Source organism: Prionailurus bengalensis, chromosome C1, assembly GCF_016509475.1.
Source record: "Prionailurus bengalensis isolate Pbe53 chromosome C1, Fcat_Pben_1.1_paternal_pri, whole genome shotgun sequence".
NCBI classification, from domain to species: Eukaryota; Metazoa; Chordata; class Mammalia; order Carnivora; family Felidae; genus Prionailurus; species Prionailurus bengalensis.
Window position 1 is genome coordinate 98751709 of NC_057345.1, and position 16032 is coordinate 98767740.

The following is a 16032-nucleotide window of genomic DNA, read 5'->3' on the forward strand; positions in this document are numbered from 1 at the left end:
ATGAGGATATCCCTTCAGAAACCAGCCTGTCCGCCCTTCACGTTTCCTAGGGAAGGTGAAACAATGTGCTCAAAGCCTCTCAGGTACCTGATGTGAAACCAGAACTGGGATTTCCTGATTCCAAGCCCAGAGTTTTCCCCATTCTGCCAGGCTGCCCTGCGGTGACTGGGCATAACAGCACAGCCTGGGAGGCATCTCAAAAAGAATGTTCCAATCAAAGTCCCCCTGGAAGGCATCTACCCTCTGCCACATCGTCCCTTGCTGGGCAGTCCGCACCTCCTCACCGACATCACAGTGAAAGGGGACCGTCACCACAACAGCAAGCTGAGCTCTAAGACCTGGAAGAAACCCACTTTTCTCAACTGGAAGAAAGCACACCATCTCAGAACCCGCTTTCACCTCATGAGTGTGCAGTGCCCAGTTAGAAAGCTCTTTTAGAGGGATCTAGAACCCTGTCTCCACCAGGGCCTCTATGATCACAGTACGCCCTGGGGATGGTTTTGCAGGCAGAGAGGGAGCTCGGCTGTTTTTTTGTTTTGTTTTGTTTTGGGTTTTTTTTTTTTTCTTTTTGGTTGCTATTTTGAGTTTCCATGGAAAGTGAGAAAGGAAAAAATAATTTTCTGGAAAAGCACGGTCTGTGTACTGTGCAGCTCATGGAGAGGCCGTGTGGCTGGCGCAGGCAGCGGCTGGTAGACTCATCGCCTGCTTCCTCTCGGCCACTCTGAGGGCTTCTGTGAGGCTCTGCATCAACGCTGGGAGTCTTTCCTCCCGTCGCAGGACTGTCACAACTCCTGCCACAAACACCCATCTCAAATTGCGTCCTATCAGTCAATCAACAGATACTCGCTGGGCACCTGCTGGGCTCGGAGGCTCGCGGGGAAGCAAGCAGATGTCAAGATCGCCTCCTGGGTCGGCCAACCCCTCTCATTGGTGTGGGGGCGCCGGAGCCCATCATCACATGAGCAGTTCAGAGGCTGCTTCTGGCCTGACAGGGAAGAGCACACACACATGCTAGCAACAGGACAGGATGCGGTCAGGGCAGTAGAGGTTTTCCGAAGGAAAAGGGCATCAAGTCAGGGTCAGACCAGAGCCCTTTGGATGCAGCATCCCTCCATTCGCAGGGCTGCTGCTAAAGGACCTGGTGCTCCCGTTTGGGGCTTTCTGGCTGGACTTACGTAAGGACTTTGTCCTTCCCTTGTCTCCAGGCCACTTCCCTCTGTGGCTGGCTTCTTCAGAAGAGCATGGGGAGTCAGAGGCGCTAGCGCTCCACCAGCTGGACTCTCTCATGTGGAATAAGTAAAAGTTTCCAGTACTTAGGGGAAAGCACTAATTGGATAATGTGAGGGACAGCTAAGGGAGCTGGAGTCTGCCAGCTTTTTGTTTTTTTTTTATAGCATTTATTCATTTTTGGAAGACGGAGAAAGACAGACCGTGAGCAGGGGAGGGGCAGAGAGAGAGGGAGACATAAGATCCCAAGCGGGCTCCAGGCTCTGAGCTGTCAGCACAGAGCCCGATGTGGGGCTCCAACTCCCAAGACCAAGAAAGAGATCATGACCTGAGCTGAAGTCGGACGCTTAACGGACTGAGCCACCCCGGAGTCTGACAGCTTTAAAAGGGGTTTTGCATGTTTAAAAGGGTAGCATGGCATGGAAAAATATTGAAAGAAGTCATGCTAAAACAGTCACAGTATGTATCTTTGAAGGTGGGATTATGGGTGGCTTTTTTTTCCCACTCTACTGTCTAAGTTGTGTGCATTAAGCATGTATGACTCTCGTAAGCTTAAAAATGTTGTTTCTTTTCTTTCTTTCTTTTTTTTTTAAGCATTATAGGGTAGTTTATCTGCTCAACCCTGAAAGAGCGGGGAGGCTTTTCTTGGGCCGTGCTTTAGTTTGGGAGGGAACCAGCTTTGAGGTCATTGCTGTTCTGGTGTAGGAAAGAGAATGATGCCCTTGGGAGGACACCGTCCTAGAAGCTCCCCGAGGCTGCCTGGGACAGACGTGCCCAGCAAAGCCTCACAGGCAACCCTCCCATCTTGCCTCTGCGGCGACTTGATGGAAAGACAGTTTCCAAATACAAAGCAAAATCTATTGACAGAGGCGTCAGGCCAAAGGCCTGCAGCCACCAAGCAGACTGTGGAGGAGGTGACTGGTCCCAGGGACACCCCACCACGCGGCCACATTTTTGGCATGTCTGTACACAGACTTTAATTTATTGCTGTCTGGGATCACCCTCTCAGACGGAACACATTTGTCCACTTCTGGCACACATGTATTCACTGCATAATGGAAAATTAAAAGAGAAGTTGCAATTTAAAGCCACGGGGCAAGGAGAAAAAAATCTGGGCTTGCTCATCCACGCCCCCAACCCCAAACCACACGGGTTTCCTCCCGGGTCAAGGAAACTGTGGCTTAACTGAATGTCATCACTGTGTGGAGGGAATCCTCCCAGCACATAGCCACTGGCTGTGTCAGGAATACGTGGGTGAGGACCAGTCAGGCCTGAGGTTGCTCGTGACAACAGTGATCGCTGCTTTGGAAAGTGACATCAACACAGACCACGTAGCCCTTTGGTTTTTTCAGACTCACCATTCCGGTAAGGCTCTTGTAATACTCCGATCACTGGACTCTGACTGGTCTAACTCATGCTACAAACTGAATTAAATTGGAAAAACTTCACCCCAATTACAGTGCAGCCAGGGGCAAAGAGAGCAAGGCAGGTGTCAGTGAGTCCCCTTGCTCTGTGTGTCCCAAACCCAGGAAGAGACATCTCACTAAATGATGTGGGAGAAGACTTCAGGCCCACTAAGCTTAAATTTTAACCCCTTCTAGGCCCAAACCCTCCGTTTTCCCGCTCTTCTCCTTTTAATCTCAGCCACAACATGCACCTCAGCCAGTGTTGGAACAAACAAGGAATGAGGCCGCCCTTTCCTTCTCTTGCCCCTGCCCTCACCTCCTTCCCCTTCCTCCCATCTTTCAAGGAATCAACTGCGGTCCCAGTGGGATGTGCTAGGCTTTAGGAAATCAATGCTGAAAGACAGGACTCACAGTCTCACATGGAAGATAATCCCATGAATGGACACATGCAACGTAATGCAGGAAGTGTGCTCATGGGAGAGTGTCACACTGCCCTGGGGGGTCAGAGCAAAGCGTGACAACCGGTGTTCTGCAGAAGGCATTTTGATTTACAACTTGAAGAATGAGCTGGAAGTCACTGAGCCAGGGAGGACTGGAAGAGGGGAGCAAATATCAGGCAGAGGGAACAGCATGGGTAAGGCTTTCCTTCCTTACCTGGAACCTGTGTTGGGCAGAGAGAGAAATCTGGGGCTGGAAAAGCACATTGGGGCAGACCATGCATGGCCCATGGCTTCTACTTAGCTTGCTGCCATCTTGGAAAGCCCATGGCAGGGCCTTGAGGGGAGGGGAGATGGGAGCTACTCATTTTGATGGAACAATCAGGAGCATGAGTGCTTCCTCATGCCAGACAGTGAGAAGCCAGAGATAAAGACCCGAAGGCTGAAGGAGGGAGCAGGGACACTAGAGAGTGGATGTAGTTGAGTGGTGAGGACCACAAAGGATCCACTCTCCTAACTAAAGAACTTTTCTGAGGGCTGCCCCTGTGTCCAGGACTCGTACCAATCCTCATGCCTCTGGAGTAATTCTCACTAGAGATGTTGTTTTTTCTAGGAATAGATGTTTTCCTACAGCAGCATGAGTGGGACTTTGATGTTGGTCACTTAAACATTTATTGAACATCTATTGTGAGCCAGGAGCCAAAGATTCATAGGAAAGGAAGACCCAGTTCCTTCTCCGGAGGATCTCAGGGGCTCATGGAGAAGCTGGTTCCCGGGTGGTCCACAACAGACACAAACCTTGCAGGTAAGAATTCAATCACAGAACCAGCCCATGAGACATGCCAGATATCATTATCCTTTGTGTCACATTTCTTTTCTGAGGACCAACTGTGCATTACGAACTCAGAGAATGTGATGAAACAGAATTTTGAGGGCAAAAGTGTGCCCACCATTTAAAAAGAGGACAGGAATCAAATAGGGGAAAAAAGGTAACAGTGAAGAGAACAGTGACATATATACATCCATGTCATTAAATCGGGGGTCACCAGATACAACTATATTATGCATCTTCACAGGCAAGTGGTTTCAGTATCTAACCATAGTCCAGAGCGTTTGCAGGACACAAAGTTGCAAATTGTAAGCATATGTCTTTAGAGAAGGCAGTTTGTGTTCTAAAACTGAAGTAGCAGCGGAGAGGTCTCCAGACCTGCTCAGAAAGCATTTAAGAAAGTGGACGAGCAAAAAGTTTCCTTTAAGGAATGGCTATCTGTCAGAAACAGATCATCTGGCACAAAGCAGAACTTGTCAAAGGATTTCAATTTTATTTTGCTGTATTTATTTCTACTTTCCTAGGATTGCTGATGAAATGTTCCATCTTGAGGACATTTTTTTTTTTCACTTAAAGAAAATAAAGATTTCATGGATCACAAACACGGTTCTTTGGAAGGCACTAAGTTGGAAAGCGGGCTGTGCTGAGATGCGAAAATGCAAAGATCACTCCCCAGACCCTGGTGCCCGGGGCTGCCCAGCTTCCCACCCCCACCCGCACCCACACCCACACCCAGAGGCAGCCAGCCAAACCTTGATCATAAAAAGCAAATACATGCTACTCTGCTATCTGATAACTAAACCCAGCAGAAAGCCCCCTATTTGGGTAAAAAAAGCTTCACTTGGGGAAGTTCTCAGTACATATTTTTTCACCTATATGGGAGACACAGTTTCAATTCCTCCTCACACTTGAGGGCCTCCGCTTACTCTCTTGCTGTTTCTTTAGCTTAGAAAGCTCTCCTCCCCTCTCCTCCCCTCTCCCCCCTTCTCCTCCCCTCCCCCTCCCCTGAGCTCCCCAACTTGCCCCCCCCCCCCGTCCCCACCCCCCAGCTATCAGCTCTCTTGTCACTTCCTCTGGGAAACCTACGCTGGCCTGCGTATGTATTTTCCTTCATGTCTCATGTAACCACTTCTATGTAAATATTTCTGGAATTCAGAGGTGCCTGGGTAGCTCAGTTGGTTAAGTGCCTGACTCTTGATTTTGGCTCAAGTCAATGATCTCACAGTCTTGGGATCGAGCCTCGCGTGTGGTCTCTGCTGACATGGCGGGGCCTGCTTGGGATTCTCTGTCTCTCTCCCTCTCTCTCTCTGCCCGTCCCCGCTCTGTCTCTCTCAAAATAAATAAACATTAAAAACATAATCCGTTGTAAATATTTCTGGCATTGAAAAAAACTAAGGCCTGAGCTGCATGAGGGTAGGGACAGGGTGTATGTTGATTTACCCCTCAGCCTTGTAGAGCAGGCTCCCAACAGACATCTGTTAAGTGCAAGAGTGGAGGGCCTTCACAAGGTTACCATTTAGGCTGTGCTGTGGACTAAACTGTGTCCTCCACCACCACCCAGATTCATATGCTGAAGCCCTACCCGCAGTGTGATGATATTTGGAGGTGCGGCCTTTGAGGGAAGATCAGGTTTAGATGGGGTCATGATGGTGAGAGTCCCATGATGGGATTCCTTTATAAGAGACCCTAGAGCCTGCACTCTCCCTCTCTGTCTCTCTCTCTCTCTCTGCCATGTGAGGACACAGTGAGAAGGCAGCCATCTGATTTCCAGGAAGAAAAAGCTTTCACCAAGAGCCCAATCGGCCAATACCTTGATCTTGACTTTCCAAGCCTCCAGAATCGTAAGAAATAAATTTCTGTTGTTTAAGCCAATCTATGGTATTTTTTTACGGCAACCTGACTTGACTAAGACAGGCTGACAGGAATGATTGCCCCCCAAGGGAATACTTTGCAAAATACTATTTTCAAAAACATCTGAGCCTGGGAAACACTGTGCAGACACCTTGGAAGGCACTGTGTGAGCACACTGCTGAATATACTCAGCAAAACACTTTCCCACAGAAAACCAAAACAAAACCAGCGCAGGTAGTTATCGACTTCCGTGTTTCCTAAGCCTGTGCGGATGTGTGCTGTCCCCTCATGCGTGGACACAGGGTACATCTCCACACGCCTTTTACAGGCAGGGACATATGAATGCAATTAGAGCAGCAATCAAGGACTCGAATGAAAGACCGAACCAAAGCAATTTTGTATTCTTGCTTCTCCAGGGTGAACCCCATGTGCGCCCACAACCCAACTCATCTGCAAATCTCTTCTTTGGGATGAAGTCACGCAAAGCTGGAAATGACACTTGAACCCCAGAGTTTCCATTAAAAGCTTTTAAGCTCGGGGGCAGTTCTCATCCCGGATGGAATCACGTAATGAGCACTCACAGTTTTGATGTGATTGCAAACCACATTATAATACCATAAGGGTAATGGAGTTTCATCCTTTCAGCAGGCAAGCGTCAGAAGCACATTTGCTCTGGACGGTGACACTAATTTTCTCAAGGAGCAAAGCCAGCTCCCAAGATTTTCATCCCCTTATTCAGTGACAGGAGGCAGGCAGCACTTTCTCAAAATCGAGGATTTTGTCAGAAGAAGCCCAAGAGCCAAAGGCCACAGGAGACCTGAGGAAGCTCGCTGCCTTTGCCCTGACATCCGGAGCAGGTGAGGTGTAACGGGGAGGCAGGGCTGCAGCAGTGTATGTTAGCTTGGAAACGTGCCGGTTAGATACCAGGGTTTCTGATTTTCCCTATTATTTTTCTCATAACGGTTTCATTAGAACAAGCTCGTGCTTCAGAAATTCCCGAAAGACTGCCTCCGGGTAAGGATATATTTTAAAACCAATCCATGTTGAATTCTCTGCACTGATGGTAATGTTTTGTAATCAACATCGCGACAGAGTCAGGAGCATGTCCTCTCTGGAAAGAATGCCGGGTTATAGATTTGAGCCAAACACACCTTCTTGTGCTTGTTTAGGTCATTAGGAAGTTAACTTGTGTGGCTCAACCGGCATGGCATTGCGTGGGAGGCAGTGTGGAAGTGCTGGGTCACCCCGGGGACAGGAGAAGGAAACTAACCTGGGGTGGAGCTTTCCTCCACCCCAAAGCAGATACAAGACAGGTGCTGGAAAGTGTGTTGCATTGACTCAGTGGTTCTACACAACGCCTTGTCTCTAAAGAGATACAGGGCAAAGGAGGAGGAGGGGAAGGATCAGCAAGGATTAGGAGAAAGGTGATGGCTGTATAGTTGTCTTTGACAGCAACACAAATATCACAGACTGCTGGCTAATGATTCCAGTGAGCAGATGGCTTCATCAAGGGAAGATCAAATACAGAACTAACATCCAACCAAGTCACTGAAGTGAATGAAATCCTCTGTCTGCCTTAGCTCACCTAGCGGATGACTTCCCAGGAGCACAGTAATGGCCTTTTCTACATCCTCTGACTTCCTCCTTACAACACCTGGCTGGCTCTTATCCCAGGCTCACCCTCTGAGTAGACATATACCTTGAGGGCTCCAATGCCTACTGTGATATCTCATCTGTATCAAGCTTTATATGAGCAAAGACTGGGCATGAAGCAATATTTGTTTTAGAGCCTAATATCTTTCAAGGTATCTCAAGAATTATTCTTGAGATACATAGGATTCTTAAATATCAATCAATGATAATGCTCTCCATCCAGTTTTAGATGGTACAGAGAAACAACAGGAGGAAATAAATGTTTCAGGTAGAACTCAGGTCAGACTGGAACAAGCCTAAAAGCTCTGGTTTATTAAAAAGTTAGCTTGGATGGAATCCCGGAGAAATCCTGAAAGTCCAGCTTGGTGTTCTAGAGAGCTTTTACTTAACAGCAATTTTGCCAGAAGCCATTTGTGCCGTGAAGGCAGACAGCGCTGGGGCATTAACAGGGGACCGGACAGATTCGAGCGTGTGCAGGGAGAGCAAATGGGCTTCCTGGCCGAGTGACAGCAACTTTCAGGGCACCAGGCCCTGCTCCACAGGGGGCTTTGCCATCCTCGCCCAACTTCCGTGCCCCAGTTTATAAGCTGACTCTTTCCCAACCACCATTACAATGGGGAGGACGGGGCTTGGCACGCACTTGGGAACACTGCCAACGATTCTTCTTGAAAATTCTACCGCTTCTGAGTATTCTGACTGCATAGCGATGCCCTCAGGCTGGATCATAACAAAAACATCCACCATATAGTGCTGCGGTGTCGACAGGCGGAGGTTCTAGGCATCCTAGATTGGAATCAGGCTCTGTCACTTACTAGTCTGTGATCTTGAGCAAGACACCTGATCCCTCTAACCCTCAGCTTCCTCATCTGCAAAGTGGAGGTAATAACAGTTCCTCCCTAAGAGGTTAAATGAGTTCATGGTTCACACTTAGGAGAGGGAGTGAGTGTTAGGAGTGGGAGTGGCACTTAGTGTCATTATGGTGGTAGACGTGCTAATGTTACTACATACAGTCAAACTGAAAACTGAATCCTACTCAAGGTAGGAAACACCAGTCCCATAGTACCAATAGCTAAGTCTTCTGCTACCTGTCTCCCCTCACTTTTATTTTAGCTCTATGCTCTTTCCAGGATAGCTAGAATCCCCTTGAGTTTTCTCAATCATCCGATACTCCAGACGTCAGTGCCCCTTTCTAAAAACTATACTTCCCCTCTCTCTTTAGTTTTATAAGACCTAATGAGAGATAAACAGAAAAAATGGTGTAGAGAGAAAGAATAACTATACTTAGGCTAGAGCTATCCAATAGAACTTTTCCCAGTGATGTGAATATAGATGTTCCCTCTCTGTGCTGTCCAGTATTGTAGCCACTAGCCCCCTATGGTTATCAAGCACTTGACATGGGGCTACTGTGACTGGGGAGCTGAATATTAAGTCTCTTTTAATACTAACTAATTTAAATCTGAGTCGCCACATATGGTTAGTAGCACGGTCACCATATTGGAATGCACACGTTCATCACAGCTCCAACCTTCTCTCCTGCTGGTCTGCAGACTTAGAGTGGTTGACACCAGAGAGTCTGGGGCCACACACGGAAACCTAGCTCTGTCGCTGGCTGGCTCGGAGTCCCCGCCAAGTCTCTTAAAGTGTCTGCACCTCTGTCTCCTCCTGTGCAAACTAGGGGTAACAAGAGCTGCTATTTCGGAGATTGGAGTGAGGATTTAAGGAGCTGATGTAGAAAATGCGCTCAGGAAAGCAGCGGCACACAGCTTACATTTATATAATGCTTACTATTCTTCCTCAATAATTTAAGTTTAAAAACTGTCTCTTGATACATATATTAAGTTTAAATTAAGTTTAATTAATTTAAATTAAGTTTAAAAACTGTCTCTTGATACATATATACCCTTTCTCGATTCCCATCTTGCTTTTCCTCTGTCTTAAACTGATCAGTCATGTTCTCAACCTCTCTCCGGCCTCTCATATACTGGACCTGACTCTCGGCTTCCACATCTGTAAAATGGGGATAATTACATTTTGTCATGGGCCCGCTGCAATTTGTGATCAAATGGGACAAGGCATGTGAAAGCATTTTGTAAACTAAAACATCATATGAATGTTAATTAGCATTATTATTTTTGTGTCCAATTAAATCCAAAAAGGATGAAAAAGGCCGGCCAAGGTAACCCTTACTCATCTGTAAGATATGCTCTCAGCCAACCGGATATTCTCATTTTACCTGCTTCTTCCTCAATTCCTTCTCTGAATTCTTTAGCAACCATGATGTGATTTGCCTCAGTGGTCAGTACAGCATCACTTACTTCAGGAGAACAGCCCTGTTGTGATGCTAATGGTCAATATTAACGTAGGGGATGGAGGTTATGTTCTTTTTTGTCACACATGGTTGGAGACATAAGGATATTGCATGCATGTTCTAGAATTGCACAGTGAAATGAAGTGAACAATGGACACAGGGTCACTGGGTAATTCCAGAAACCATCAAGTCTTAATGTGAAAAAAAAAAAAAAAGTCTTTTAAGAGAAATGCCATAAGGAAGCCAAAACAAAGGGTACTCTCTGCCCCGTTCAGAAATGACAACCACCAGGAGGTCTTTGACCTCTTCAGGCCACATCTAAACCAAAGTGTATTCCCTAGACCAGCAGCATCAGCATCACTGGGAGGCTTGTTAGAGATGCAGACCTACTGAGCAAAGTGGATATTTGGACAAGATCTTCCAATGATTCGCAGACACACTGAAGTTAGAGGGGCGGCAATCACCAAAGGCTTTCCCATCGCTTCTCAAAGCCTTCCCCTTGGTAGTAGAGAGGGAGAGCAGGGCACAAACAGGCAGCTCTTGTGCTGCCATCAGTGAACGTAGTCCTGTTGGCCAGAGCTTTGCCAGTGACCGCTGAACCTCTTCTAGGTGCGGAGAGACAAAGGAGGATCCCAGCAAGAAACAGTCACTGCCCTCGAGGAGCAAAGACACTAGAGAGGAAATAAGCCACAGTGAAAGGGAAAATGGAGTGCTAACATAGAGGCATGAGCGTCTCAAGGTCAAGGACTGTGTCTTAATCATTTTTGAATGCCCAAGCACTTGGCAGGGTGCCGGGCACACAGTAGGTCGTCAGCATATGTCTCCTGAGTAACTACAGAGGAGGACATCTGACCTTTGGACTCCGTGCCTTTCGGAAGCTATGAAACTCTTGCCCTTTTAGTTGGTCAGGTTGGACCTAGGCCACCTATCTGTCACTTCTCTTTACCTTTATGAACCTCTTGGATTCTGGTTTCTACTTGTACTTCTAATGCTTAAATATGACTGCTGCTAATAGCTTACGTTATTGAGTGTTACCTATGCACACGTACTATACTTACTATTTTGCCTATAGTAACTCATTTTATCTGCACAAAAATCACAGATGGATGTTGGTACTCAATTATGTCTATTTTATAGACGAGAAAACTGAGGCTCAAAGAGGTTGAACAACTTGTCCAAGGTCCCCTAGTTAGTAAATAATACAGGCAAGAACAACCCCAGGCAGTGTGATGCCAGTATCCACCTTCCTGGCTTTGAGTTCCTGGATTTGAATGACCATACTGCCTGGACCTGTCCGAGGTCTACCCGACTACTGGCACTATACCTCTAGCCTCCACGCACTGGCCCTGTCATAGACTCCTTGCCCCCTCCAGCAACGCTAGGCCCCTCTTGTCCACGTTAGGGGAGGCTGGCCTCCACTGCTATCTTCCCCCCCAGACAGAAATCAGAAACAAAGACTATCCTACAAGAAGGCCAAGGAAATTCCTGTCTGCCTTCTGGGGTGGTCTAGCTTTTGGGTGGACGCCAAAGAATACTTTCTTCAGGTATTTTTCTAAACCAGTGTTCTGAACAGGTGGTAGCTCTGAAGTCGCTGTTTGAATTCAATTTGACAAAGTGGAGGAGGCAACCTGTGTAAGCTTCAGTAGGGTCAAATATGTTTTACTCCCCAGCCCACGGGACACAGTCTTTCCCAACAGCACCTGCTAGACATCACCGACTGAAACCCCAACGCTGCATGAATAGTGGTGAGAAGGAAAGGAGAGAAACTTCAGACAAGCCATATATGGCATGTGACTTTCAACAATGAGCAGTCCTGCTTCCTGTCGGTCGCTAACACCAAGTTGCTCGGTATAGCACAATGATAGGAAAACGCTGAGCGTACAACAATAAACCAAGGAATAAACAGCGCCCAGGTTTTTCTTGAAACCAACATATGCAGTGTGGTGGACTGTGGTGTTTTGTTTATATTGCTATGCAACAGAAGAAAAAAATAAAGGTGATTTCAGTGAAAGGCATGGGAATATACTGTGCTATCTGATTGCAGTGTCCGAATTTAGACATGACAGATGTTGGGAGGGGTTCCATGTTAGACATCGACCATGATAACAGACATGAATTTGGTGGGGTTCATGGCTAGGCTGTACTTCTGTTTTTAAAAATTCAGTGGTGAATACAGTCAGCGGCCCTGGGCCAGGCAGTGCTGTGCTGGCTCTGGCAGGATCTAGCTGAATGTTTATAAAATCAGGAGCACAGCCTGGGGAGGCTTACTTAAACCAAACTGCCAGAGGAGGCTGCAAATTGATTTGTCAAATTGCAGATCACAGAACACACCCACCCCTACCTCCTCGCCTGCCTTCTGTTGAAGGCCTGATAGGAAAGACAGTGTAGTCCCCGAGGGGGACCTTCTATCTCAGAGGGGCAGCCACCCAAACATCCAACAGTGTGTGGCAATATTACACTTGAATATCACAGTTAAAGCCCAGCCTTCCAGGAAAACTGGCCCCCACCCTCTGCCCATTCCCCAACCTCCCCACAAGCCCCTCCAACTTCAGAAACGAGGGTGGGGCTTTTCTGGAATCAGGTTCCCTCAGTTACAGTGAAGGTAGACATCTAGATAATTTATCCCAAACACTCATTTTCCCCTAAATCATTATGTACTGGTTTCAGCTGGCCGTTTCCCTGTGGTTGTGCGTGTAGAGGACCTGGGAAGGCCTCTTGTAACTGCTGCTGCTCCGAGACCCACAGTCCCCACCCTCCCATGGAGTTGGGAGAGAGGAAGACCCCATACCACCCGCACCCATCCCTGCCCCTGTCCTGGGCTCAATCTGCCCAAGAGAGAACAAATTAGCAGGTAATGAGCGGGAAGAGATAGGCTCAGTCATCCAGATAAAGTCGATCATTGATTATCTGTGCAAACTGGAAAGGTTATTTGTACCACGTCCTCTAACCTGCAGATTCATGAATTCATTCTACAGACTATTCATCGAGCGGCTCCTGCGTGCTGGGTTCTGTTCTAGGCACTGGAGGTGCAACTGTGAACAAGACATAAAAACAAAACAAACAAAAAACTCCTGCTCTCTGAGCACTCCGAGTTCTAGCGCTCCAAATTCGTGAGTACGAATTGAGAAGATAACATGTAGTTATCCTAAAACAAAGACAAGCTGCAAGCCATTTGGCAAACAGACAGGCTATTCCCCCAAATCACGGGACTCGGGAAAGAGAGCTAATTTTTATCGAATGCTTCCTGTCTGCACTAATAACAACGCTTTTTGAGCACTTACTACGTACTAGACTCATAGGAAGAGGAGGTCAGGCGCTTTACACATTTCCTTTTAATCCTCCTGACAACCCCGTTACCTCAATAGTATGGACGAGAAAACAGACTCTTAGAGATGAGAATAGCTTACTCAAGCACACTCTGCCTGGGATCTCTGCACTCAAGCCTGACCGCTTTGTCAGACTGGATGGTGGCATCGCTCCCTTGCCTTGCCTACCTTCATTCAACAGTCCTTCGGGGTTCAGCTTAAGCACCCTATTCTTCAGGACAAGAGTCCTGACTCCTCACTATTGCTGTGATCCTTTCTCTGAACTCCTTAATTAGATCATACATATAAAAGGTCACGACTAACCCCAGTAGCTAACACATGGTAGACGCTCAAACATCACTTCGTTCCTACTTCCCTTCTTTACTGTGCTTATGGCCAGAAGTGTGAACTTTTCGCTTGATTATATACTTATTAACTTGTTGTTCTATATGCATTGGGCTTGTTTCCTTAACAACATTAGCAAACTTAGGGAACAGCATTTTATATTGACAAATTATACATATTAATTTATATTTATATGTGATAAATGAGCTTTATAATACTTATTTAATAATTGTTTAACAGTGGTTCTCAAACTCAAGCATGCATCAGAATTACCTAGAAGGCTTGCTAAAATAGATTGCTGGGTCCCTCCCCCAGAGTTCCTGCTTCAGCAGGCCTAGAATGGAGCTGAGAAAGTGCATTTCTGACAAGTTCTAAGGAAATGCTGATGCTGCTGGTCTAGGAACCACTCTCTGAGAACCCCTGCTTAGGAGTGTGATGTACCACAGTGTTTAGGAGTTCGAGTCCTGCCTCTGCCACTCACTAGCTATTTGACCTTGGGCAAGTCAACTATTTGAGCCTCTTTCTTCAACTGTAAAAATGGGGATAGCAATATTATACACGTGAGGACTGTTGTGAGGATTAGGTGTAATAATGAATGCAATGTGCTTAGCACTGTCCCTGACACACAGAAAACATTCAAGAAATGCTTCCTCTTATCCCTGGAAGGGCTGGCATAACATCAGGCACTAAGTAAGCACTGAGCCCAGCCCGAGAATTCCTTCTAAGGCTGATATGAAACTTGTTTTGAATTTGTAAGCAGCGAGAGCGAAGGGTGTCACCCAAGCATGACATCTATAATTAACAGCTTTTGAAATTAAGCCACACTATTAAAAAGCACAACATAAAGGGCCTTTAGAAATGTCCCTCCCTACAGTAGGCTGAGTGTAAATGCCTGGGATACAAAAACCATGTGTATTTTTAAAATTCAGGGGCTGTCTTTGGGGTGCCTCCTTCACACCTTCCCCTGCTGCAGGATGCTGAGCCTGGTAACTTGTCTTCTGAGAGGCTGCAGTTGCTGAAGTCACCCAGCCATCTGGGCTAATGGGTTGGCAGACATGAGCAGAGCCCATCACTCAATAATTAATTAGTTGCAGCCATGGGAAGACCGACTCCCCAGAGCCCATAGGACAATCACCATCCTCTTCCTTCCTGGCTGTTTCAAAGCACCCAGGCCACTGCTGCTCACCCCCCCCCCCCCAACCCACCACCCCAGCTTTAAGAACCTGTTCACCCAAAACAAGATTTTTATTTTCCCCCAGGGTCTAACTGAGCAGTTATACTGACTGACAGTTTCTTGAGAAAGCCCAAGCAGGAACGTGCAGAGAAAACAATTTTTAGACCTTGTCCTCCAGGGCCTGAGACAGGATAGCCGGGGATCTAGGGATGGTCTGGCCCTGACCCGTTCCAATAATATAGGAGACCAGGGGCATGGCCCTATCTCTCTGTGAACCACTAATCCGGGGAATGCTGGTTCAATGCAAAGTTGAATGAGATCATCTGTGGTATTTAGCAGAGGCTGCGGGCGAGGGGTTGTGGGGAGATGCCGATGCCCTTTGCAAGCCCCTCTCTTCCGTCCATACGCTTCGCAGAAGAGCACCACCACCCCCTCCCAGTCCGTGGTACCCTCTTCTAACACCCAGAATAAGGACGACCCCCCCCATACCATTTTCACTCCTACCCCCAATTTCCTAAACAAAACCGTCCTCGCCAGGTGGTGTCTCCACACACGCCCTTTGGGGCACCACCCCCGGCAGCCCCCTCCTGGGCCCGGAGGGGGGGGGGGTTCTCTTCCAGCTCCCTGGCCAGGCCCCCGCTGCGGTAGAAAGGGAGAGCAAGAAGGGGTGAGTGCCCTGAAGGCTGGGGGGACCCACTCCTCAGGAGGTGAGGTGAGGAGGGGCTGGTGTCCCCGCATCTGGAGTCACCAGCTGAGGCAGAGGTTCCTCAAAGGTAAGATCCACAAGGTGTCCCCCCCCTTCTCACCGTTTCTTGTTGCTCAACCTCTCCCTCCCTCTGTGCTTCCTTCCCCTCCATCCCTCCCCTTTTATTCCCCCCTCCCTCTTTGTCTGCCTCTTCCACACCTCCGCCTGTTTGAACACCCAGCCTTCAGGAGCCCGGCTCGGACGCCGCAAAGGCCAGCTCCCCGGGGACCCTGGCCCCGCGCCCCCGCCCGGCCCCTCCCCTGCCCGGCCCTCCGGGCTCCGGGTCTCACCCAGAAGAGCAGGTTGAAGCCGAGCAGCAGGTACTTGATGCATCGCAGGCCCCCGCGGAAGCGCCCCATGCTGCGGCCCCGGCGGCGGGATCCCGAGTCCCCAGGCCCGCGCTCGGAGCGCCGGGAGCGGCGGGAGCCGGCGGGGAGGGGGCGGAGCGCGAGGGGCCGTGGGCGGGGCCTGCGGGGGGGCGGGGCGGCGGGGCGGGGCCTGCGCCCGGCGCGGGGCTGGAGCGGGCCCTAGGGGACCCCGAGAGACTGGCGTGGGGTGGGGGCGCAGAGGGGGCGGAGAGCCGAAGGCCGGAAGGACGCGTCCTCCGCTGTGCCCCCGCTGCGCGGGATCGTCCCTCGGTTGCGGGGCCCCGCGGGCGCAGCGCTCTCGGTGCTTCTGCGGGCATCTGACGGGTAGGAGCGTCCGCTGGGGACCGGAGACCCATTTAATCAGCGCCCTGTGCAGAGACTCAT

The 16032-nt window shown here is 48.7% G+C and overlaps 1 protein-coding gene across 1 annotated transcript in view; it reads right to left on the reverse strand.

Annotated features, from left to right (window-relative positions):
• Positions 1 to 15707, reverse strand: part of TSPAN2 (tetraspanin 2) — a 57245-nt gene extending 41538 nt beyond the window's left edge. Inside the window, exon 1 of the mRNA XM_043575927.1 lies at positions 15571 to 15707. Within this exon, the coding sequence (XP_043431862.1) occupies positions 15571 to 15639 (69 nt within the window). The 5' untranslated portion in view covers positions 15640 to 15707. The remainder of the gene's footprint in view (positions 1 to 15570) is intronic.
• Between the last annotated feature and the right edge of the window lie 325 nt (positions 15708 to 16032).